Here is a 26,333-nt window from a genome sequence, read left to right as displayed (position 1 = left end):
GAGAGGGGCAGAAAGAGAGTGAGAGAGAGAATCTCAAGCAGGCCCCATTCAATGCGGAGCCCGACGCAGGGCTTGAACTCGTGACCCAGACATCATGACCTGAGCTGAAATCAAGAGTCAGGCGCTTAACCAACTGAGCCACCCAGGCACCCTGTGGAAGATACTGTTTTAGATCATCCACACCACTGCTCTTCTCCATCAGTCAACACAATCTCCAGGACAACACATTTCAGCATTCTCAAGGGATCATTTATTTACAAGCTCATTTTTAAAAACTACTATTAAACTTATCCTCATTTCCTGAAACATAAATCTAATATTTTTCCTCTCTCCAAAACTCTTCAGTGGCTCCCCATTTCCTTGAGGATAATGTCAAATTTTTTTTTTAAAGATTTTATTTATTTGTTTGAGAGAGAGAATGAGAGATAGAGAGCACGAGAGGGAAGAGGGTCAGAGGGAGAAGCAGACTCCCTGCTGAGGCAGGGAGCCCGATGCGGGACTCGATCCCAGGACTCCAGGATCATGACCTGAGCCGAAGGCAGTCGCTTAACCAACTGAGCCACCCAGGCGCCCTGTCAAATGTTTTAGAGCTTAACATTTTAGAATCTCCAGAAGTTGGTATAAATTGATCACCTTGGCCTTATTCACCAATGATCAGCTGTGCAAATCATATCCTTGTGCATCCATTAAGACTTGCAGTTCCCCATGAGCTGCAAAGGAGCACTTTACTTTATAATGTTATTCTGGCACTTATATATGACCTTCATTGTATTTGTTTAAAATTGCTCATATGTTTCTATGGAAACTGCAGCTCTTAAAAGGAATACAGATAATAATTTCTTAGATTAGTAGTTACTGAATACTATGTGCTAGATGCTGTGCTTTATAAAGCATTATCTCATTGAAGACTCCTAACAACCAACTCATGTAGGTATTATTATTTGACTCCTTATTGCAATGAGGAAACCAAGACATAAGGAAGTTAGATAACTTGCCCAAGATCTTATAGTAAGTAAGTGGCAGAACCCTGGATGAAAACACAAATCTTTCTGATGGTGCAAAGTCAATGGCATATAATACAATATTATTTTAGTGTGAAGGTAATATTATAAATTTTACTTTTATTTTACAGATAAGAAAACTGAGGTTTGGAAAGGTGCAGTGTCTTGCCTAAGGTCACAGAACCAGGAAGCGCCAAGAGACAAGAAAAAAGAATAATCAGAGAACAAAAATTAGTTCTTATAAATTAAAAGTAGAGTAGCTGAAATGAAAATTCAATAGGGTTTATCTTCACTTAAATGTAAAATTGACATCTTCCAACACATAAAAAGATAAGAGATGAAAAACAGAAGGACTAAGAAATCAATTCTGGAGATTCAACTCCTGACTAACAGGAAATCTAGAAAGTGAGAACACAGAAAATGGAAGGGAAGAAATTTTCAAAAGAAACAATATGTAACAGAGAATGTTAGCAATCACCGAAATCCTCTGTCCTCTTCTTCCTGGACACCTAGACAACATTTCTCAGATTTCCTTAAGAAGTAAGGGGCTGAATGACTAAGTGCTCTCCAATGGAATGTGAATGGGAGTAAAGTAAGCCATTTCCAGGCATGGCTGATAATTTCTCCCATGTATTTTCTCCTTCCTATGAGCTGAAATGGCAAAGCTGAACAAAGTGATCGGAGGAACCATTTACCCAACAGAGCCACCCAGGCACCCCAATGCTGTATACTTTTAACAACTATTCTATACTCAAACCTACTTTAAAGGAAACCATGGACCTACCCTTTGAGGAGCATGAACAGAATATGAGGATGAGCACTAATGTACTCCACAGTAGGACTCCGAGTACCTATCTGTCTTCTCAGGATGTTGTTAAATATCTGGGTCACATCTTTTTTTCCCTGTTAAAGAAACAAACAACCATTAAATTGCACAATTGAAACAGGTGAATTATATGGAGTGTAAGTTGTATCTCAAAAGCTGTTTACACATACACACACACAAAGAGAAATAGCACTGTTCTTTGTAATATCCAAAAACATTAATTTATTCTTTTTTTTATGATTCAACATTTATATACAGTATAAAATGATCACCATAAGTCTAGTTACCATCTCTTACCATAAAAAGTTAATACAATATCATTATCTATATGCCACATGCTACATTACATCCCCATGACCTATTTATTTTATTTATTTTTTAAATTTATTCTTGTCATATATCTTTAGTCAGCTGTGCTTTCAAACATTCAAACAGAATCTACAAAATGATGCAGCTCTTTTCACAGGATTTGCACTGTGGTTAATTTGAACAATTAGAAGTCTATTTCTCACAGTTGAAATGGCACAGAAGAATTTAAAATAGTAGTGAATATGATACAATTGAATTCCTTATGCTTTTTTACCTTTTAGCTTTACATAAGAATAAAATTATGGTTAACATTTTTTAAACCATCTTAAAGAACGAGGGAAAATAGATGAAGAAAATAAAGATTTCAGCAAATACAGGTTGGAATCAAATTCCTTTTTCTTAAATGTACTTTTTAGTAATTTTTTCCCTCCACTCAATTCCCACTCCAAGTTGGTGCATTAAAAAAAAAAAAAAAAAGAATGTGAGTTTTCTATTAGGTGGATACATATTTTAGGTGATCGTTAAGAAATCATATCTAACCTAGAGAAGTAGAGAGGCTCACTCAATCCTAGTAGCCTGAGGCAGAGGAACTATAGCCAGTCTTGGATAAGACTTTTCAGAGCCCTCATTTACAAGACTTCCACTCTCACACACCCTACAACCTGAGGCTCATCTCCTTCTCCAACTGAAGCTCTGAATTGAACATTAAGTTTTTTGTTTTGTTTTGTCTTTTTAAAGATTTTGTTTATTTATTTGGGAGAGAGAGAGAGATAGTGAGAGAGAGCACGAGCAGGGAGGAAAAGGAGAAGCGGGCTCCCTGTGCAGGGCTCCCTGTGCGGGGCTCGATCCCAATGACCTGAGCCGAAGACAGCCGCTTAACCAACTGATTCCCCCAGGCACCCTGAGTTTTTGTTTTTTTAAGATTTTATTTTTAATCTCCATACCCAATGTGGGGCTTGAACTCACAACCCTGAGATCAAGAGTTGCACGTGCTTCTGACTAAACCAGCCGGGCACCCTGACAGGAGTTTTTTTATATAAAAAAAAAGGACAAGACATTCCATTGTTAGTTACTATGGCCCTGATTCTGGCCTTCGTCTTTCAGCTTAACTGTTAAAAGAGTACCTTTCACAGTTATGTCCTCTACTTCAAAGCAGTCTTCACTCTGCAGAGTGAGCTAAGTGGAAATGCGAATCTGACTATGCCAGTCTCTTAACCTCTTCAATGCCTTCCTTTTGCTTAGAAATAAGTCCAACGCCCTCCAAGACCTGGTCCTTGCCTACCTCTCCAGCCACATCTCACTTTTCAATTCCTACTTCAAGTTCTTTTAATAACAAATGGCTGTACTACATAAACGTATACACAATCTTTCTATACCTTTGTTCCTGTTCTTCTCTTTGTCCTGAATGCTTTTCTTTCCTTTCTTTTTGTAGCTAAATCTTAGCCGCTCTGTAACCCGGGCTCAGGGGTGCCAAGAGCAGCTGGCTCCAGGGTTCCCAAACAGACCAGGTTCAGCCACTCACCGCTGACAAAATCCAAAGGCAGAGAGATGAGTGGTGGTGAAACAAGAAAGGAATTTATTTCAGTGAGGCCAACACCGGGAAGACAGCACAGTGCTGTCTCAAAGACTATCTCTAAAGTGCTAAAAGTACCCGTGGGTTTATATAAGGAAAACGTGGGACAAAGTTTGGTGGGTATATGTAGGTAAGCAGTAAAGATCATTATCTTGGGGTCAATCATGTGCGGTCTTGCTGACGTCAGGGCAGACCTTTTTGCTTGAGGGGTAGTTTCAGTTGCCTGCAGGGGTCTTTTGCCTGAGTTAAGAGATAAGCTGGAAAAAAGAACTTAATTAGAAGGTGCAGACAGGTCAAAATGGATGTCACTGAAGTCGTCTTTCAATCCTGCAGATTCAGTTAAGAAGTATTCACCTTTAGGATAACTGCCCTTCTCTGTGTGACAACACCACCTCTGCCTACATAGACCAGTACCTCCTATTCCCTTTCAACCCCTACCTTCATCTCTACCATGGTCATAGCAGCTCACATTAAGTGCTTACTCTGGGCCCGGCACTTAGTATAAGAACTTTACGTGTATTTTCCAATCCTCATAACAACCTTATAATGTACATTCTATAAGTAAGGAAATTAAGGACTAGTGAGGTTACCTTATGCAGGTGGGATGTGGAGGAGCCAGGACTCCATCCAAAACTGATGGAATCCAGAGTCTGGGTTCTTAGCTATCATACTAAACTGATTCCAACACTGAACACAGTATACTGAAATGAATTTTGTCTCTAACTCCCTCATCACACTGATAGCTCCCAAGGATAAGCCATATTTCAATGCCCATAGTAGGGCCCGATATATAGTAGGCATTCAATATTTATTGACTGATTTATTACTTTAGAGGCATAGTCATCCATAAACCCTTTATCACAAATCTAGACCACTGAATCTCATGTATCTATTAATGTGGCACTTTTTTAATACCAAAAGAAGTAGGACCCAAAATGAAAAGAAGACACTAAGATTATTCAATTAATTACTCAATCTTAAAGCTACTAGCCATATAAAATATGGACTAGGTAGTGATTAAGAATACTAATTAATATATAAATATATAATAACTATTTATTATATAATATAATAAATAATATATAGATAAATATTCTTAAATAAGGATTCACTTTATCAACAATTGGTTTGAAATGGATCACAGACTTAAATGTAAAACATAAAACTATAAAACTTCTAGAAAAAAACAGAGGAAAATCCTCAGGATATAGATTTAGGCATATAATTCTTAAACTTGACACTAAAAGCACAATCTAGAAAACAAAAACTAATAAATTGAACTTCAACAAAATTCAGCACTTTTGTTTTGTAAAAGATCTTGTTAATAGGATGAAAAGACAAGTTACAGATGGGGAGAAAATACTTCAAGCCACATATATGACAAAAAACTAGTGCTAGAATATATAAAGAAGCCTCTGAACTTGGTAGTATAAAATACAAACGCATTAGAAAATGGGCAAAAGACACGAAGAGACATTTCACCAAAGAGGATCTACACATGGCTACAAGCACATAAAATATGTTCAACATAATTAGCCATTAGGGAAATGCAAATTGAGATCACCGGGAGATATTATTACATATGCCTATCAAAACGACTAAAATAAATAATGACGACACCAAATGCTGACAAAAATGCAGAGAAACCACACTTGTACATTGTTGGTGGAGATCTAACATATATAGTTAATCTGGAAAACAATTTGGCAATTTCTTAAAAAACTTAACATGTGGGGTGCCTGGGTGGCTCAGTTGTTTGAGTGTCCGACTCTTGTTTTTGGCTTAGGTCATGATCTCAGAGTCCTGGGATCAGGCCCCGTGTCAGACTGTGTTGGGTGTAGAGCCTGCTTGAGTGTTTTCTCCCTCTGCCCCTCCCCTTGCTCTCTCTCTCGCCCTCTGAAGTAAATAAATAAATCTTTAAAAAAATAAAATAAAGGGCGCCTGGGGTGGCTCAGTCGGTTAAGCGGCTGCCATCGGCTCAGGTCATGATCTCAGGGTTCTGAGATGGAGCCCCACGTCGGGCTCCCTGCTCAGTGGGGAGCCTGCTTCTCCCTCTCCCTCTGCCTGCCGCACCCCCTGCTTGTGCTCATCTCTCTCTAATAAATAAATAAAATCTTTAAAAAAATAAATAAATAAAAATAAAATTAAATTAAAACTTAACATGCAACTACTATACTAGCAGTTGCACTCCTGGTATTTATCACAGGGAAATGAGACCTGGCCATGAATGTTCATAGTGGCTTTATTCATAATAATCAAAAGCAGGAAACAACGTAGAAATCCTTCCACAGGTAAATGGTTAAACAAACTGGGCTATACACCCATACCAGGGACTCAGCAATAAAAAGGAATGAACTTTGAAACATGCAACAACCTGGATGAATCTTAAGGAATTATGCTGAGTGAAAAATGCCAGCAACAAAGGTTACACAACCTAAGCGTCCATCAACAGACAAATGGATAAGGAAGATGTGGTATATTTATACAATGGAATGCTACACAGCCATAAAAAAGGACAAGACTGTGCCATTAGAGACATGGATGAGCATGAGGAGTATTATGCTTAGTGAAATAAGTCAGACCGTGAAAGATAAATACCACATGATTTTACTCATATGTGGAATCTTAAAAAAAAAAAACCCACAAATGAATAAGCAAATAAAATGCTGAATTAGACCTATACATATAGAGAACAAACTGATAGTTGCTAGAGGGGAGAAAAGTGGGGGGTTGGGTAAAATGGGGGAAGGGGAGTAGGAGATCTAGGCTTCCAGTTATGGAATAAATAAGTCAAGACAGCATAATGAATATAGTCAATGACACTGTAATAGTGATGTATGGGAACAGATGGTAGTGAGCACAGCATAATATATGAACTTAAGGAATCACTATATTGTACACTGGAAACTGATGTAACATTGTGTGTCAGCTCAAATAAAAAATTTTATTTATTTATTTATTTTTAATATTTTATTTATTTATTTGAGAGAGAGAGAGTGAGAGAGCATGAGAGGAGAGAGGGTCAGAGGGAGAAGCAGACTCCCCGCTGAGCAGGGAGCCCGATGTGGGACTCGATCCCGGGACTCCAGGATCATGACCTGAGCCAAAGGCAGTCACTTAACGAGCTGAGCCACCCAGGCGCCCCTCAAATAAAAAATTTTAAAAGATTACACATGATATGGTTCCATTTATATTCAGATTGCAGAAAGGAGAACCGATTTGTGGTTGCTAGAGCCTGAGGATGGGGTTAAGACAGGCGAGCGGCTATAAAAGGGCAAGAGGAGGCATCTGTGTGGTGACGGAAATTTCCATATCTTGACTTTATCAATATCAGTATCCTGGTCATGTCACTGCGCTATGGTTTTGCAAGATATTGCCATCAGGGAAACTGGGCAAGGTACATGAGATCTCTCTGTATTAGTTATTATTGGTTTTCTTGTTGGAGGAAGTTGGAGGAAGCTGGAGGAAGAAAGCAGGGGAAGTGCCCCCTTGCTCTTTCAGGGAGACTGTAGCCAGCAACTAGATGCATGCTAATTAAAAGCCAGAACCTCAGACAGTAGCTTGTAAAGTACGTATCAAACCCCTTCCGGGGCAAGACTGGGAGATGGGTATTTCTGTGGCGCTTCCTCTGTGCTAGCCTGGGGGAGGTGGGGATAGTTGCAACAAGTGCTCTTGTACCCATTAACAACTGCTCCTTTGTTTGCTATAGTCCTGTGGGACTCATGAATGCAAGCCCTGTTAGCTTTCATACGTAGGTGATTTGGGGGACCATCCCTTAGTTGGCAGCCTTAAAACTTGGGGCACCAGATGTGTGGTCCAAACCCTTTGCTCCTCAAAGAGAAGCTGGGCATTGGGGTTCCCCCCCAAATGAATGGTGCTATGCCAGGGGGTGGGGTTTATGGCCAGTGTGTCTCAGGCTTTCCTATCCATTTTGATGTGGATATTTTCTCAGTTGCTCAATGAACAGGAGTCACTCAGCTAATTTCTAGATTTCTCTCAAAGGGAATTCCTGCACGTGTAAACTGTACATTCGGTTAATCCATAGGAGGAGGGAAATTCAGGAGCCTCCTATGGTGCTATCTAAGTCCAGAGTCCCAGAATTTTTTTAAATGATAAAATTCAATGCCGGTTCTCATATATTTCTGGTGAGGATATAAAGCAATTTAATAATACCTGACTGATGTCCTAGAATCTCAAATTGGGAAATCTATTTTTTTAAGATTTTATTTATTTATTTGAGACAGAGAGAAGGAGAGAGAGAGAGAGAGAGCACATGAGAGGGGGGAGGGTCAGAGGGAGAAGCAGACTCCCTGCCAACCAGGGAGCCCGATGCGGGACTCGATCCCGGGACTCCAGGATCATGACCTGAGCTGAAGGCAGTCGCTTAACCAACTGAGCCACCCAGGTGCCCTCAAATTGGGAAATCTAGCTGAAAAATAATCCTAAATGACAATCTTAAATACAGAAGAAAAGTTTCAGACACAGAGACTTTTTTTTCAAAGAGAGAATGAGCACACGTGTGTGAGCGGAGGAGGGCCAGAGGGAGAAGGAGATTGAGAATCCTAAACAGGCTCCAGGCCCAGCACAGAGCCTGATGTGGGTCTTGATCTCATGACCTTGAGACTATGATCTGAGCCAAAATCAGAGTCAGATGCTTAACCAGCACAGAAATCTTTATCATAGTGGTGATAATACAGAGTTAGAAATAATCAGTATGTCCAGAATTAGGCATGGTTACATAAATTACAGTATATGTAACTGGTAGAAATAAGAACATCAAAATGTTGGCAATGATTAAATACAAGAAAAATCTATGGCTAGCCATTGCTTTCATTTTATTTATTCCATGGAGAGAAACAGAGAAGGGTAGAAATAAGGGAGAAAAAGAGAAGAACTCAGAAGAAAGGAAGGAAAGGGAGCCAGGGAGGAAGAATTTTAAAAAAGGGGAGAGAGATTAAAACAAAACAAAACAGACACAAGGGAAAGCAAATTTTATCTTCCTTTAAGAAAAACACACTATATAAAATCCAAATTTTAACAGAAAATTAGGAGCTGAGTCTTCAGTTTAAAAGGATGCTTTAGGATCAGGTGCTCTCATAATTTTAAAACACGAAAAATGTTCATACTACTTCATACTAAATGAATTTCATTTACACCTATGTTAAACAATATACTTGTATAAAGAGGTTTAACTGTAAATATAAATAAAATTTAAAATGAAAGAAGTCATCTGTTCTGTTCAAACCTTTTTAGACTCTGCAGTAATCCTGCACAATATCAATCCTTTTTGAAAAGTCATAAGAGCATGTTTTTCATACTTCCCAGTGAAATGCCACAAGAACATTTCCATACAGCATTCCAGTGAACAGTAGAAATGAAGCTCCACAGAACTCTATCCAACTTTTACACAGAGGAAAACATTCTTCTGGTTCATTAGCAAATAATGTGCAAAGGCAAAGGAAGCCCCCTGTGGATAACAAAAACAAGCTCTGATACCAGGAACAGCTTCTCAAATCAGAGGAAAGGATCAGAATGGACAGGATTAGAGAAAACTTAAACAGGTACCAGATGATTAATGAGGGTCCTTCCATAATACAGAACCTTTGCAGATATCTATTCATCACACTATACCTAACTGGAGTAAAACCTTAACTATTTCAAAATCAGTCTTCAGCAACCCTCAGACTGCTAGATTTCAAGTTCTGGATCTAGAAGTGGCCAGAACAAAAGAAAAAAAAATGTTTGATGGTAAGGAAGCAACCTCTAGAAATGACCCAAAATGCCGAATATTAGCCAGTAATTCTAAGATTACATATAATGTAACTGAACAGATGCCAAACCTGAAGAAGCACTTGCATTAAACTGACAACTTCAAAAAGGTCAGCCCTAACATGAGATAGTCAACCATTATCTGCAGAATGAATGATACATCCGGAGGTATCAACTGTAATGAAATAAGAGAAAAAGACAGAAGAAAGAAGCAATGAACAGCAGAGACAGCAAGTAGAAGGAACTGCTGAAAAAGAGCATCATTCACTGGTAATAGAAGTGAGAGAAGGCAGGGACGCCTGGTGGCTCATTTGGTTAAGTGTCTGCCTTCGGCTCAGGCCCTGGGATTGAGTCCCGCATCGAGTTCAGCATCAGGCTCCTTGCTCCCAGGGAGCCTGCTTCTTCCTCTGTCTGCCGCTCCCCCTGCTTGTGCTCTCATTCTCTCTCTCTCTGACAAATACATAAATAAAATCTTAAAAAAAAAAAAAAGAAGTGAGAGAAGGCAGATAAAGGAGAAAAAGAGCAGCATTGCAAAAGAAGACACCTATTTTAAAATTGCAGCCATTGACTTGTATATAAGATATATAAAGAATTCTCAAAAACTGCTTCAACAACCAAATAAAAAGAGGGCAAAAGATCTATATAGACAATTCACAAAAGAAGAGATATGGTGGCAAATAAACACACAAAAAGATGCTCAACATCATTAGTCATTAAGGGAATGCAAATTAAAATCACAATATACCACTGACACTTAAGTGGCTAAACTTAAAAAAAACAAAGCTAAAAGTAAACAGAAAACCTCAACACTACCCAACTAGGTATTTACACAAGTGAAATGAAAACCTACATCTGCACACACAAACTGTGCATAAATGGTTATAGAGGTTCTATTTGTAACTGCTTAAAACTGGAAATTCCCCAATATCCCCCAACTGGGGAATAGATAAATGGTCTGTGGTACATCCATGCAGTGGAATACTACTCAGCAATAAAAAGGAATAAACTCCTGCTACACAGCAACAACATAGATGAATCCTAAATGCATTACATTAAGTGGAAGAAGCTAGACTCAAAAGGTTACATTTTGCATGATTCCATTTCCACATTTGTTAAGGCAAATTATACAAGGACAGAAGACAGATCAGTGGTTGCCAGAGGCTGAGGGTAGGAAAAAGAGCTGATTACAATAGGGCATGGGAAAATGCTGGGGGTGATGGAATTGTTCTGTATCACAGAACTGTGTATTAAAAAGAGAGAATGTTAGTTTGTGTAAATTACACCTTAATTTTTAAAAAATGAAACATAACTGTGGCCATTGAAGTCATGGACCTCTCTTTTCTGCTCTCCTCCCTCTCTTCTGCTCCTGTATGTGTTGGCTTGTGGGAGAGGGGTGGGGAGAGCTGAGGTGGGTAGGGCAAATGTTTGTGCTGAATTTCAGTAGCAGAACTAGATAGGCAGAGCCGTCTGCAAGGGGTTGGGGGTGAGGAGTGTTCACTGCATGGCTGAGTGCTGCTTTGCAGGGGACCAAAATTCAAACTGAACTAATTTACAGATACTGGGAAAGTTTCAGAGAACCCAAGCACAAGCTAGCTCAGAATTAGTTGCTCTCAAATTTTTTCAGTATAATTACATTTACACATGGCAAGAATTCCAACGCAGAGCTCCTTCCAAACCCCCTGGCCCTTTCTATCTCTCTCCCCATCTTCATTCTTCTGTCTTTTCTGCAGGCTGGTTTCCTCTACTTTTTTAGTTTACATGGTAGGAAACCTGACCACTGATGCAGAAATTATGGAATATCGTTAGCTCCTAATTAGAGACTGAGGTTCTATCTCAGTTTTAGCCAGAATCCTGCAGAATACCCGGGCCCTGCTTTGATGAGATGTCTATTACTAGGCCAATCAGCTGTGTGGTGGGCAGGGTGTCATGCTGCGCAAAAAGGTTGCTCCCACTGTAACTACGTGGGTGGGGAAGGAGGCACAGGGACCATTCCCCAGAAAGCAGAGGGGATAAAACATGTTGTACATTATACAATGGCGTGAGCAGTCTTTCTCTTTATGGCAGGTTACATTCCTTAAAAAGTACGGTAAGGTCAAACTAAAATGGTCATTGTCTCAATTTTTATAGGGGGAATACAACCAATTAACATGTTACACTGCTGATTAAGGGCCTGATGCCAAATACCATTTTATATCACCTATAAATTATGTACCTTTATGGGATACATGTTTCTAAAGTTTATATTCATTAGTTTAAGAGGACAAGAGGGTAATGAGAACATAAAATTCCATTTAATATGATATAGCATTTCCTCACCTGTAACTGTAAATTCTGTAACTTAATTTGTCTAATGATGGATGCAAAATATATAAACAACCAACTAGACTCAAGACCAACTAGAATCAATGCCCTACACACATAGTAAGCATTTCAAATTGTTAAATGCATGAAGCATAGTCAAAGCTTATATCTTAAGGCTTAATGATTTTTCATTTTTACAGTAATAAAACCAAAGGTGAAGGACCACTTTAAAGAGGGCCAGGAACAGAAAAGGATTTTTAAAAAGGGACAGAAATTTTCAAAAATTTAGGACCATAAAATGGGTAAATGAGAAGCTGATACTGGAGTACTTACTTTGCTGACTTTTTAAAAATGTAGCAAGAAATAATAATCAGAGATTAAGTTAGCACAGCAGAAAGTTCTATGCTTCTTTGGATTGCTTTCTAATTCAGCCTGAACAGATGACTTTGCATCCACCCTAGTTTTGCAAAGCACACCTGCCCTTAAAATGAATGCATCAATAAATTCATCCTTTGATCTCTTATCATATGGTGTTTCAAAACATCAGAGTCTGAAGCTGTGTCTTGAATAGTGGCCAAACCTCAAAAAACACAACTCTGAGTTTGATCCTGAGCCCATAAAATCTGAAGACTTGCAATCTCAGCCACAAGTCTTTTTTTTTTAACTTCATAAAAATATGCAGAAGTGGTTCCTTTCTGTCAGCAATTTTAAGGTTTAAAGGATTAGATTAAAAGTTTACGGCTATTAAGTAATACGATTTTCTCTTTAAACAATTTTAACTCAAAGGTCTGCCTCCTAACTAGCCCTTAATTCACATAATAGTAGGATCCTCTAGTACTTTCCCCACCCTGATGGGCCACTTTGCTCTGGATTCCTGAAGGAGAAACGGATTTGTCACACAGACTCCCAAGGCAGTTCCTGCTATCCAATCTAAGCCACTGCCATGGCCACCATCACTGCTGTCAGGTCTGGATCCCAAACCCCTCCTCCAAGCTCCTCTCAAGTCTGTTCATGGTCTTGCCTCCTGCAAACAGTTATTTCCTCAACATTCTGTTTATCCCAAGGGTAGAAAATTGCCCTTCTCCTTCACTAACATATACTATTAGTACGTAGTTCTTTTATCAAAGGTTTAAGGGTAACAAAGAGTAATTATAGTACAGTGCAGAAACAATCTCAAACTGAAATCTACATATTATTATTAAAGGTTTATCAGTATTCCTCTTTTTTAAAAAGATTTATTCATTTAAGAGAGAGAACTTGAGCAGGGGGAGGGGCAGAGGGAGAGCGAGATAAGCAGACTCCCTGCTGAGCAGGGAGCCAGACTCAGGGCTCCATCCCAGGACCCTGAGATCATGACCTGAGCCAAAATCAAGAGTCTGAAGCTCAACCGACTAAGCCACCTAAGCGCCCCGGTTCGTCAGCATTCCTGATCATCTTTCTCCTTAAGCCCCTTCCTCTGTCATGGTTCTGGAGTCTCTTTCCCTCACTCCAAAACTTTCTCCTATTTTTCTTCTATTTCCTACTCCTACTGATCTTAGCCAGAGAGAGGGCATTTCTCAAATTTCTGTTACTTTATTCTGCAAAGGGAATCTAAGCTCTTCTCTTTCAGTCTTTCCCTTCCAGACATTGCTTAGAGACCTAACCTTCTACAACTAACAAAAAAAGCCCATCTAGGCATCTTCTAAACAAAAATTCATTTTTCTCTGTAAGGAATACTCCATCCTTTTAGGTTATCTGGCAAAAGCCACAGCCCAACCCTAAATAATAATTTTTTCTTCCTGTAATAAACATATACCAGAAATTTTAGTCAAATAACTGTTGTAATCTCCAACAAACCCCCAGGAGTGGCTATTCACTTAGTAGAATGATTATCATCACTATTGAATTATCTTCTAAACAATTTACTAATTCCTCAAGAAAAGTGGCTTATTGCTGTGTTCAGAACATCTTCCTTTGGTCTAATTTCCTTACCTCTGCTTCAATCTCTCATTCTCATGCCTACATTCATTCATTCATTCATTCATTCATTCAACCAACCAATGTACATGGCACTAGGTGCGGGAAACGGGATCCTAGGACTCAAGATACTTTCAATTCAGAAGGGGCTGTACCAGTTCTACCTATGAACCAAGACACGAGGAGGGCAGAGTACTGTGTGATTAGACTGAACTCTAAAGTTAGGACAAATTTTATCAAGTTGTCACTATCTTATATGGATACTCTAGGCTTGAGACGGAAAGTTGCTGCTTGCAGGCTAACCATTAGGACCTCCAGTCCATAGAGATATACAGCACATTTCTGCAAGTAGGCTAATAATGCTAATAATGCTGCCTCTTTTCTGAAAATATTGTATATAGCCAATGGAACTGAAGTGTCCTCAGCTTTAACTGCTTTCCATTTATTCATTCAACTAAGAAGTATTCATAAGTGTCTATTTTTTATGGGCTTGAGAAGGACAGCCACATCTATGAATATCACATTCATTTATAACTATGTTCTAGGCATCATGTTATTATCAATCCAATGAACAAAGTCAAGAACTGTCTGGTCAATTATACTTCAATAAAGTTGAAGAAAAAAAAAAAGAACTGTCTGCTCTTTTATTACCACAATAATAGATCTTCATATTATGATAGCTGTGAGTCAACAGTAAAAAATTATATCTAGAATATTAGTTTGGAGAGAGGCAAGTATATAACATATTTTATAGAGAAAATGTAAAGTAATCCACAAAAGTAATGTATTTGTCTTTCTGCATTTGAAGAATTAATCTTTAGTTACATAGAAAATGAAAATATTCAGAAAGATACTTCTTTCCCCAAGGATTCCAGAGAGTAGAAGTTCACTCCACTTGATAACATGTAAGTCAACTTTTAGGCAATTGAATGTCTTAATTCAAAAATAATCTTTAAAGTAAATTTCCTCTCTAAATTCATTTATTTTCAGGATCCATGTAAAATAAGGGAAACTTGCGTAAGTATTTCTTATTGTTCCTCTTTTGTTATTTAAGCCAATGCTAAGTAAGGCACCCAAAGTCTGTCTTGATATACTCCTATCTCCCTAATTCTTGGATAGCACCTTGAAACTACACTACTCTGTGGCTGCTCATGACTTCCCTAGTTCACCGGACCTGATGACATCTCATGCCTGACTCATTCTTCAAAATATAACCATTCTTGGTCATATTCCTTCCAGCATCCAACTGCAAACTGGGCTAATCTCATAAACCAACTCAAGCTAACATATTAATTAACGACAATAATAGCTTAATACATTTCTGCTTTCAGGGAAATGTGCAAAACAATAGATTTATAGAAATTTAATACCGTAATCCAACAATAGGGAGTATTTTTCCCATTTATGGTCACCGACCAACTAAGTCTAAAATTAAAGTAATAAACAAAAAAAGTCAAGGGTTATAACAAAAATAAACCAGTTTACATTTAACTTTAGTTTGAGAAAGGGAGGAAAATGAGAATATACTACCTGACATTTGTGTATAGTCTACACATGTATTTACTGTTCTTATATATTTTTTTATTCAGTTTAATATTTAAAACAGTGCTGTAAGTTCATACTTTTTCTATTTTAGAGATGACAAAAGTTAGTCTCAAAGAGGTTACATTACTGACTATCAAAGAGCACAGCAGGGACTCTATAAACAATTCTAATCCCAAGTATTTTTCCACCATGCACAACTCCTTCAAGTGTTCATATCTCATTTGAAACTGAATAAAAGAAACATGAAAATACACAGATGCAATGATAAAACTACACTTCATTCTGTATATGGCCAGTTTAAAAAGTAAGGAGTAAGATGGGGAGAGAGAGTGAGCAAGCCAGGCAAGAGGAAAAGTACGCAAAGAGATTACTGAGTCAAAGATGGAAAAACAGGTCAAGGAGGGAAAGAAAGAAAGAAAAAGACAGGTGTGTCCGAAAGGAAGGATGAGTTGAAGTCCGGACCCTCTGGGGTCCTCCACTCGGTGTTTGCGTCCAGCCAACACACCTGGCTTCACATCTCCAGAGCAGTGTTGCTCTTCATTCCTCCTCCTTGGCTCCAGTCAGCCAAAAATCTTCCCCCATTTAAGCTGTCCAGAGAACTGTGGGCTAGTATTTCCACAGATCCCCAGAGCCCTGACCTTATCTTGGTCCAATCACTGTAATCACCATAATTAGTTTTCCTTTCGCTTCCCCGGTGATAAAACTAAAAAGCTATTTCAGAAATCTGCATTTTCTTCCATCTCTGAGAATCAGTGGAAACCGGAGCACTTAGTATGCCCATAGTAACAAAACAACAAACAAATCAAAACCAAGACTTCTATTACCGAAACTGCCAATGATCAAACGTGCCTTACATACACGCTGTTTACTGAAAAACCACTGTTCTCAGTTAGATAGACCATAGATAATAAAACGCCTATACCTCTTCACCGCTCACATTTCTAAGTTTTTGTTTTATTTAGTTCACTTATTATTCAGGTAAATTAGGTACAACTGCTTTCAAAATGAAATAATAATCTTATATTGCTAGCATTCAACAAATTTCCGAAATCATTCTAAATGAACAGGCCTGAGAGACACTGAGTTTGAATCCCAGCTTAGGCTCTTAGTATCTGAGTGACTGCACAATTACTTAATAGCTTTGACCTTTGGGTTCTTCATCTATAAAACAAGGCTAATCATATAGTACCAATCACATAGGTAGTTTTAAGAAGGAAAGGAGATGAGTGCTTGGAACTGTAGGACATGTAGTAAGCACTCAATGTTATTTCTTATTATTATCATTATTATTATTAGCCACTAACCTTGCCACCTGGCTGCAGGAAACTTAACCATGAGATACCTTTTTACTTTATTAGAGAAGTTTGAGAAAAATACTGGGTTTATATATAATAGATGAGCAGTAATATTAGAAACAAAGTTAAATATTTATGATCATATACACTAAACTTGCAAAGCAGCAGCATCATCCTTTTACAGAGGGTTTACCTCGAAGTCTATGAGCTGAAGGTCAGCAATCAGGGTCACCAGCAGCCCACTATTATAAAGCTCTTGTGCAAGCTGGGCCACAGCTTCTGTGGGGGGCTCCTTGTCATTTGTGCCACACAGAATCTCTTTCATTGCTTGCAGTGATTTCGACACTTCCTCTGAAGCCTGGTGACCAAAAAATAGTGAAGAGGAATGAAAATTTTCAAGCCATAAACAAACAAAAAACCCCACTTCTTGGATTCTGTTGATTTATGGTCAAAGAACCCTGTACAGTTACAAGCAAACAAAAAACTGTTTCACAGACATTGCTTTATTTTGGAAAATGTTGCAAAAATATATTTATATAAAAAAAATCTCTAGTATTTCTATTTGGTCAGTATAATTGAAACACTCTTCCTTTATGTTTTTTTCATTTTTTAAAAATTATTATGTTATGTTAATCACCATACATTACATCATTAGTTTTTGATGTACTGTTCCATGATTCATTGTTTGCATATAACACCCAGTGCTCCATGCAGAACATGCCCTCCTTAATACCCATCACCGGGCTAACCCATCCTCCCACCCCCCTCCCCTCCAGAACCCTCAGTTTGTTTTTCAGAGTCCATTGTCTCTCATGGTTCATCTGAAACACTCTTCCTTTAAAACATACTCAAACATAGTCTAACCAATCTAGTCATTAACTATACATTTTACTCTTCTTTTTTTTACTCTTAAAAATTAAAATGACTGTTTTAAAAGACTTGTCAGTAGCTACAGGTCTTTATTAAAAGCATTTGTTAAGGTTTTTCAACAGATTCCTATTACTCTGATTTTTTAATGGACTATTAATAAAACTGAACTATCAAAACACACAATTGAATCATCAAAACCCATTAAACTGTTAACCCACTTGTCTCTCCCACATAGTAATCACCTTTTTTTGCTCTCTATGAAACTTAAAAACAACAGCAAAAAACTTCTCTATATTGTAAAGAGTAATAGGGAAATCCACAGAAGTAGAAAGTAGATGAGTGGGTGCTCAGGCCTGGGGAGGGGACAATGAGGAATGACTGCTAACCGGTACAGGGTTTCTTTTGGGGGTGGTGAAACTATTCTTGAATTAGATATTGGTGATGGTTGTAGAACCCTGTGAGAATACTAAAAATCAGTGAATTGTACACTTAATTTTTTAAATTTTTTTATTAACATATAATGTATTATTTGTTTCAGGGGTACGGGTGTGTGAATTGTACACTTTAAAGAGGCGAATTATATGGGATGGAATTTACTCAATACATCTTTTTAAAATTAATACAGGAGAGCAAAAGAGAACAGGCCAAAAAGTTAACCATGTAATCTGCTGAATATTTTTAAAGAAATATAGTTTTATTACTTTCAAGTATAGTTCTATAATCATTATAACTGAAGGGAACAAAGAGAATAAGGCAAATTAAATACAAATAATTCATAGTAGCATGACGCTACTTTAAAAAAATAATTTCCAGGGCGCCTGGGTGGCTCAGTTGGTTAAGCGACTGCCTTCGGCTCAGGTCATGATTCTGGAGTCCCGGGATCAAGTCCCGCATCGGGCTCCCTGCTCAGCAAGGAGCCTGCTTCTCCCTCTGACCCTCCCCCCCTCATGTACTCTCTCTCTCTCATTCTCGCTCTCTCAAATAAATAAATAAATCTTTAAAAAAAATAAATAATTTCCAGATATATTTATGATCTGACTGAAAAAATGCTTAATTTATTAAAGGTTGGAAGTTTCTTCAAGGGTGAGATTTAGCCACAGAAGAGTATTTTAAATTATATGTAGTTAACAACAATTATAAAGCAAACATCTGTATGACCATAACACAGGTCAAGAACAGAATACTTTCAGGGCGCCTGGGTGGCTCAGTCTTTAAGCGTCTGCCTTCGGCTCAGGTCATGATCCCAGCGTCCTGGGATCGAGCCCCGCATCGGGCTCGCTGCTCCGCAGGAGGCCTGCTTCTCCCTCTCCTGCTCCCCCTGCTTGTGTTCCCTCTCTCGCTGTGTCTCTCTCTGTCAAATAAATAAATAAAATCTTGAAAAAAAAATACTTTCAGAAACCCTGAAGTCACCTGAATGCAACCTTTTCAACCTAGAAGTAAATATTTTTATGTTTTTGATGACAGTCATTTTTTTCACTTTTCTTTATAGTTTTCTTACCTGTGTTTGCATCCCCAAACAATATAGTGTAGCTCTGCCAATTTTGAACCTTTTGGAATAGTACCTGTGACCTTTTACGAGGTGCTTTTTTTAAATTTTATTTTATTGTTATGTTAGTCACCATATATTACATCATTAGTTTTTGATGTAGTGTTCCATGAGTCATTGTTTGCGTATAACACCCAGTGCTCCAAGCAGTACGTGCCCTCTTTAATACCCATCACCAGGCTAACCCATCCCCCACCCCCCTCCCCTCTAGAACCCTCCGTTTGTTTCTCAGAGTCCATAGTCTCTCATGGTTCGTCTCCCCCTCCGATTTCCTCCCCTTCGTTTTTCCCTTCCTACTATCTTCTTCTTCGTCTTCTCCTTCCTCCTTCCTCCTTCCTCTCTTCCCCTTCCCCTTCCCCTTCCCCTTCTCCTTCTTCTTCTTTCTTTTTAACATATACTGTATTATTTGTTTCAGAGGTACCGGTCTGTGATTCATCAGTCTTACACGATCAGCACTCACCATAGCACATACCCTATGAGGTGCTTTCACTCAGTATTATATATATGAGATCCATCCATGCAGCTGCATGGAGGCAACAGTATTTTAATTTTCATTGCTCTCAAGTATTCCATTGATGGGTGGACCACAATTCATCGGTTCCACCTTTGATGGACATTTGGGTTGTTTCCATTGAGGGGTTATTACGAACAGTAACATATGAACACTCTTGTACATGCATCCTAGTACACAAGTGCAAGATTATCTCTAGAGTTTATATCTATGAGTAGAACTGCGGGGTTTTAGCACAGGAACAACCTCATCTTTGACAGATGATACTAGCTGGTTTCCAAAGCAGTGACACCGTTTATACTTTATCCCTCACAGTGGAGGAAAGTTCTCATTGCTCTCCATTCTCGCCAACACTTAGTTTCATCTGACCTTTTTCATTTTTGCCAGGATAGTAGGTGTGTAATATGAATGTATGTGGCTTATTTGGCCTTTTTCTGACTACTCATGAAAATGAGTATCTTTTTATGTTTTTTTTCTGTCTTTTGCCATTTAGATTTACTCTTTTATGAAGGTCATTTCTTCTTTCTAATTGAGCCAATATTTGGTTCAATATTACAAGTACACAAGAATTAAAAATACACTTCTACATCCCTTACATGATGCAGGATAAAAAATAATATTTCTACATCCCTACAAGAATCCAAGATTGTTTATACACTGGGATAGAAAGATACTGTGAACTGAAGGATATTTATTTTATAGATCTCTTAAGAGAGAAATTGAATATATAAGATCCAACATCCTATGGAAGGAATAAAATACTAAAAAAAACCTTACCTATGAGGAAATCCTGCTTAGTAGGACCTTTAAAAAATGTTAAAATGAGGTTGCACTGTCATAGAAACTATCAGGTGATCTTTAAATAAAAATGTTCTATCCTTCATATCAGTTTAACGTTTATACCAGTGTAACCCCTTAGATTTTTATGCTCTGTAGTCTATAGAGGGATCCAAGTTTGGTCGGAGGCTCAAGACAGTGAACCAAGGGTTTAAGGCAAAAGATTCAACAACTGCATAAAACCTGAAATCCATGTACATGTATTTATAGAGACCTTATGTGCACATCACAAACCATATTTGGGATTCTTCATCAAGTTTTTACATTGGTTTTTGTTTTGGAATATATGCATTTGAATAATAACATTATCATTTTAGTTCATACCTTGTCGGTTTTTTTGTCTTGCTTTTCCAAAATGGCCAAGTTGTCTTTTAGAGCTTTCACAATTTCTGCTGGATTTTTGTGTGATTTACTAAACAACGGCATTTTTTTCATCTATAGAAATCTCTTCCGATACAGAATGCTAAAACAAACAAACAAGAATCATAAATTTAACTCTTTAAAATTTTTTTCTAAAGTTTTTATTTATATTCCAGTTAGTTAAAATAAGTGTAATGTTAGTTTCCAGTGTATAATATAGTGATTCAACACTTCCATACAATACCCAGTGTTCATCACAAGTGCGCTCCTTAATTCCCATCCCCTATTTCCCCCATCCCCCCACCCACCTCCCCCCTGGTAACCATCAGTTTGTTCTCCATAGTTAAGAATCTGTTTCTTGGTTTGCCTCTCTCTCTCTCTCTTTTTTCCCCCTTTGCTCATTTGTTTTGTTTCTTAAATTCCACATATGAGTGAAATCATATGGTATTTGTCTTTCTCTGACTGACTTATTTCACTTAGTATAATACTCTCTAGCTCCATCCATGTTGCAGATGGTAAGATTTTCATTCTTTTTATGGCTGAATAATACTCCATTGTGTACATACACCACATCTTTATCCATTCATCAATTGATGGACACTTGGGCTGCTTCCATAGTTTGGCTATTGTTGATAATGCTGCCATAAACATCGGGGTGCATGTATCCCTTTGAATTAGTCTTTTTATATTCTTTGGGTAAATACCTAGTAGTGTGATTGCTGGATTGTAGAGTAGTTCTATTTTCAACTTTGTGAGGAATCTCCGACCTGTTTTCCAGTGTGGCTATACCAGTTTGCAACGAATTTAACGCTTAACGGGATTAAACTGTTATACCAAAATGTCTTATATGTTTTCAATAACCTTAATTCAGTAAGTTGAAACATTAATAGTGCTCAAACTAAAATGAGTTTCATCCCGTTTTACACCAAATTTAAATATATATAAATATTTTAAGAAAGATATTTTAAAAACTTTGCCTGAAAGTTTTTACTCAAAGTTTGAAATTTTTTCTACAATACAAATACAAGGATTAGAAAAAGAATCCCAATGGGAAAGGAGTACTTTTAGAGAATAAGCTTACATTTAAAACTAGAATTTTTAACCAATGGAAGTGATGCTGCTGATGCTGACAACCTGACAATAACGATGGTGTTAGATAAAATAAAACATGTAAAACAAAAGTGAGATTAGGACCCACATCCTGTGGTAAGGCAATATTTAATGCTACAATCACAAAATCGCAATGTAAAATTATTTAAAATCTAATCTGTTCTTTATTTACTCTTCAAACATTCAGCTGGCCATACTCACTGAGGAAATAAAGACTATCATGGCAGAGGGTGAGGAGAGTGAAGAAAAGGAGTGTTAATTCTTGTTTCTGAGAACATCTATTTACGTAGAGCAGAGAAAGCTGAATGTGGCTGTCACTGCCCTACTGTAATGGAAGTATTTAGGGAGAAAATCATAATTGAAGTCTCTAGTTAGGAGAGGCATATTTGTGTACTTTACAGTTATTGGCAAAAATATTTCAAACACTACAGAAACATGATATAATAAATCAAAGTCTTCCATTAACCAACTGCTCAGAGATAACAAATATATCAGTTTGGTATATGTTCCTCCTGAATTTTTTCACACATATAAAATTAGATATATTTTAAAAGAAAAATAGAATAATAGTAAACATAGTATTTTGTAACTTTTTCCCACTTTCTATATCTTGAATACCATTCTATGAGTATACATTTAGATCTACTACAATAATTGTATACAATATAGTATTCTATTATACAGATACATCATATAATCATTATGTGGCAATTTCTTATTAAATTACTATATAATTTATTTTACCAATACCCTATTGATGGACTTTTGGGTTAATTCCATTTTTTCAAATATTTTTCTGATTAACAATGATGCAATTAGTCAATGGCAGATATTATACAAATGTGTATACACAAATGTGCACACTAGTGGATAGCAGCACTCTACCTAGCTATTCCTGTGGTATAACCATTGCTATGGTTCTAAATCTCTAATCCCCCTAGATTCCTATTTCCCAAACTGGTTCCCTAGAACTTCTGTCATTCTGTGAGCTACCTTATGTCCTTCCAATAAATTCCTTCAGTATTTGTTTGTAATCAAGAATTCCAATAGGACATATATATGTTATGAAGTAGAAATCAAAATGGTTAGTGTGAATTTTGATGATAAAACAAAAGACTCAAATTCTTGTTTTCAGAAGAAATGCTGTTTTCGATAGAGGTGCCTCAACTCCCCAGTGTGGGGAGACTAAGTGGGAGGGGAACTTGTCCACTCTCGGGGCAAGGATAAGTTTGAAAAACAACTTAAGAGACCCCAGTCAGCCTCTAAAGTGGATACTGAAAGTTGACAGAGCATTCAAAGATAAAGCATGTGAAGATCACAATGATTCTCAGTGGGTAGTGTCAGGTGCAAAAAAGAGAGTCAGAAGAACATTGTATCATGTACCATTATAAAATTCAAGAATAAAATTATAAAGACACACTAGATTTTTCTTTAGTAGTCAGCTCTACACATAAATAAATGAAGGTAGAGTATATTTAAAAGTATATGTAATGTGGAAGTAGGGTGGGTGCTGAAACAATCATTAGATAGTTGGGCAGAGCAAGCAAACTGTTGCTTCTTACCTAAGTGATCTTGGGCACAGGATGTGATCCCCTTAAGGCTCTGTGATCCCATCTGTAAATGGAGACGATAACATCTCCCTCTCAGGGTTGTGAAGATTAAAGGTAAGTAGAGCACCTTGCACAGGGCCTTGTATAAGTAAAGTACTCTATAATGTTTAGCTGCTATTATTACAAAAAGTTCTATGATATAATGAATAAATTATTTCACAAAAGAGAAAGTCAGAGTAATTGAGACATGATATTGTCTTAATTAAGTGTCCTAGACACATATGGTCCTTGAATCACTTACACATTTTTTCTTTTAAAAAATATACATTTATTCTTTGAAGGTTAAATATTTAATGTTCAAGTACTTAGCATTAAAAGTTTTTTTTAAAGGCTAAGTGCATTTGTGTAATTGTTCTATTTCTTCACATAGTTCTACTGCACTAAGGAAAAGATAATCGACTGAGAATTTCAACTAAATGCTCCCTGACATCAAAATAGAGTGCAAATAAGAATATGGTATCATATATATGATATGACATGATTTTTGTCTATTAACTATTGCTCTGCTCAGTTCTCACTGTATCAAGCTAATTCTAATGTTAATTCTGGTAATATCACAAAGGTTTTCAGGACTACCATGTTAACATGGTAGTTAGCCACCATTTCCCGGATTGCTGTCTCCCAACTTTTTATTTGCCCGTTGATTTGTTCATTTATTCATTCACTTATTCATTGAACAAACAATCTGAGTAAGCACTAAGCGCGGGCACCTTGCTAAATACTTGGGATAGAGCCATGAACAAGAAAAATACAATCCTTGCTCTTTGGAGCTTATTATTAAACAGAGAAAGTAAACATTTTGGGGGCAATTGGATTATATAACAGAGGGGAAAACACACAGTATAATGCCTCTCAATACAGTACTCCTTTTTTGAATTTGTTATTTTCATATTTTAAGTATATCTATTTACTATAATAACTATAATATAAAATTAGTTTAGTAATTTTTAAAATTTCATAGATCGGGGCGCCTGGGTGGCTCAGTCGTTGGGCGTCTGCCTTCGGCTTGGGTCATGATCCCAGGGTCCTGGGATCAAGCCCCGCATCAGGCTCCCTGCTCAGCGGGAAGCCTGCTTCTCCCTCTTCTACTCCCCTTGCTTGTGTTCCCTCTCTCACTGTCTCTCTCTCTGTCAAATAAATAAATAAAATCTTAAAAAAAATAAAATAAAATTTCATAGATCATTATTCTTCAATTCTGGGATCCATATTATGAGGGAAATCAAGACCTATATTTCAGAGTATGCAGTTCCAGCCCCTGATCCCCTATAAATTAAGGCAAAACTCTCCTAACTGCTCTGTTCTCCTCGGACCATAACCAGCCCCACCCCACCCCAGACTGAAAACATTCCTGTATTACCCTCAAACCCGGGGCTGCCCTTCCTACTCCCTGGTCAACCATGGAGGATACTTGCATGTGCATCCACCCCAATCACATTTACGCCATTAGTCATTTAAAAAATGAGCCAACTGGCACTCAGCACTACCTACTAAACAATACAAGGTACTTAAACCCCCATCTGGTTCTGAGTTGGTAATTGACCACTGTGATTCAGAAATTATCACCCTTGTCTGGGTGTCATTTGTTCTATCTATAAATCGAGGGGATTCTTTTTTAAAAAAATTTAACTAACTGTGAATTCACCTAGTCATATCATTTAACTCATTCTTCCATTTCATTTATGAAGATATCAAAACAAATCTGTCAAATATTTTGGGAAAGTCCAAATACATTATATTTACATTAATACTAGTTTAGTTATCTTATTTTATTTATTGCATCCCCATGACTTATTTTTTTATAACTGGAACTTTGTACTTTTTGACCCTCCTGACCCATTTCACCCACCCCAACCCCTACCTCCCTCTGGCAACCACCAATCTGGTCTCTGTTTCTATGAGCTTATTTTTTTTAATTCCATTTATAAGTGAGCTCATACAATATTTTTCTTTCTCTGTCTGACTTATTTCATTTAGCATAATGTCCTCAAGGTCCATCCATATCGACAAATGGCAAGATTTCATTCTTTTTTATGAGTGAATTAATATTTATCAGAGAATTATACATACAAAGCACATTTTCTTTATCCATTCATCTGTTCTTTTTTTTAAGATTATATTTATTTATTTGAGAAACAGAATGAGAGAGGGCAAGAGAGAGCATGAGAGAGGGGAGGATCAGAGGGAGAAGCAGACTCCCCGCTGAGCGGGGAGTCTGATGCGGGACTGATCCCAGAACTCCAGGATCATGACTGGAGCTGAAGGCAGTTGCTCAACCAACTGAGCCACCCAGGTGCCCCTATCCATTCATCTATTGATTGGCATTTAGGTTCTTTCCACATGGGGGTGCATATATCTTTTCACATTAATATTTTTGTTTTCTTCTGATAAATATCCAGAAGTAGAACTGCTGGATCATATCATAGTTCTATTATTAATTTTTTTGAGGAACCTCCATACTGTAAGGGTGGGTTCTTAAGGAAAGAGCATCACCCTTTGATATTAGCTAGGTTATATACAGTGAGCTTCAAGTGAGTCATCACTGGTCCATATCCATTCTAAATCTTGAAATCCTTCTATCATGGCCAAAGATAAAGTGCTGAAGGGTAGAGACAAATGGAATGGCAGAGTCCTGAAAATGGTGCCTTCTGGGGATAAAGGGTAGTAGGAATTTTTCCATAAAGTCTACTTCAGATTTTTTAGAATATATGTTATATTCAGCAAAGCGGGAAGCAGGGACAGGAGAATATGCCATATTAAGTCCAACAGACTGACACTAGAGGAATGCCTCTTAGAGACTGAAAACTATGTAGGCTGTGCATACCAACATGCCCTCTAGCGTAGCGTGGACAGTGGGCCATGCAGCAAACAAATGTCCAAGGACTGACACTACCCTGTTGTACTTTTCCATTTTCAA

General features: G+C 37.6%; 1 protein-coding gene across 6 annotated transcripts in view; it reads right to left on the bottom strand.

The window, feature by feature from the left end:
- CAB39L (calcium binding protein 39 like) overlaps positions 1-26,333 on the bottom strand; it is a 120,466-nt gene that overhangs the window by 43,324 nt on the left and 50,809 nt on the right. For all 6 annotated transcript variants that reach the window (XR_015767897.1, XM_028107373.1, XM_028107389.1 and 3 more), the window contains 3 exons: positions 20,664-20,802; positions 16,769-16,933; positions 1,786-1,904 (listed from right to left, as the gene is read on the bottom strand). Coding sequence is in view for 5 of the 6 variants with exons in the window: in XM_028107373.1 (XP_027963174.1) it covers positions 1,786-1,904; positions 16,769-16,933; positions 20,664-20,774 (395 nt within the window). In the remaining variant the exon portion in view is untranslated. The remainder of the gene's footprint in view (positions 1-1,785; positions 1,905-16,768; positions 16,934-20,663; positions 20,803-26,333) is intronic.

This window comes from Eumetopias jubatus, unplaced genomic scaffold (genome assembly GCF_037043125.1).
Source record: "Eumetopias jubatus isolate StellerSeaLion01/CBP00866 unplaced genomic scaffold, mEumJub1_p1.0 scaffold_3, whole genome shotgun sequence".
In the NCBI taxonomy this organism is placed as follows: domain Eukaryota; kingdom Metazoa; phylum Chordata; class Mammalia; order Carnivora; family Otariidae; genus Eumetopias; species Eumetopias jubatus.
Note: the sequence above shows the minus strand (reverse complement) of the source record. Positions and strands in the feature narration are given on the sequence as shown.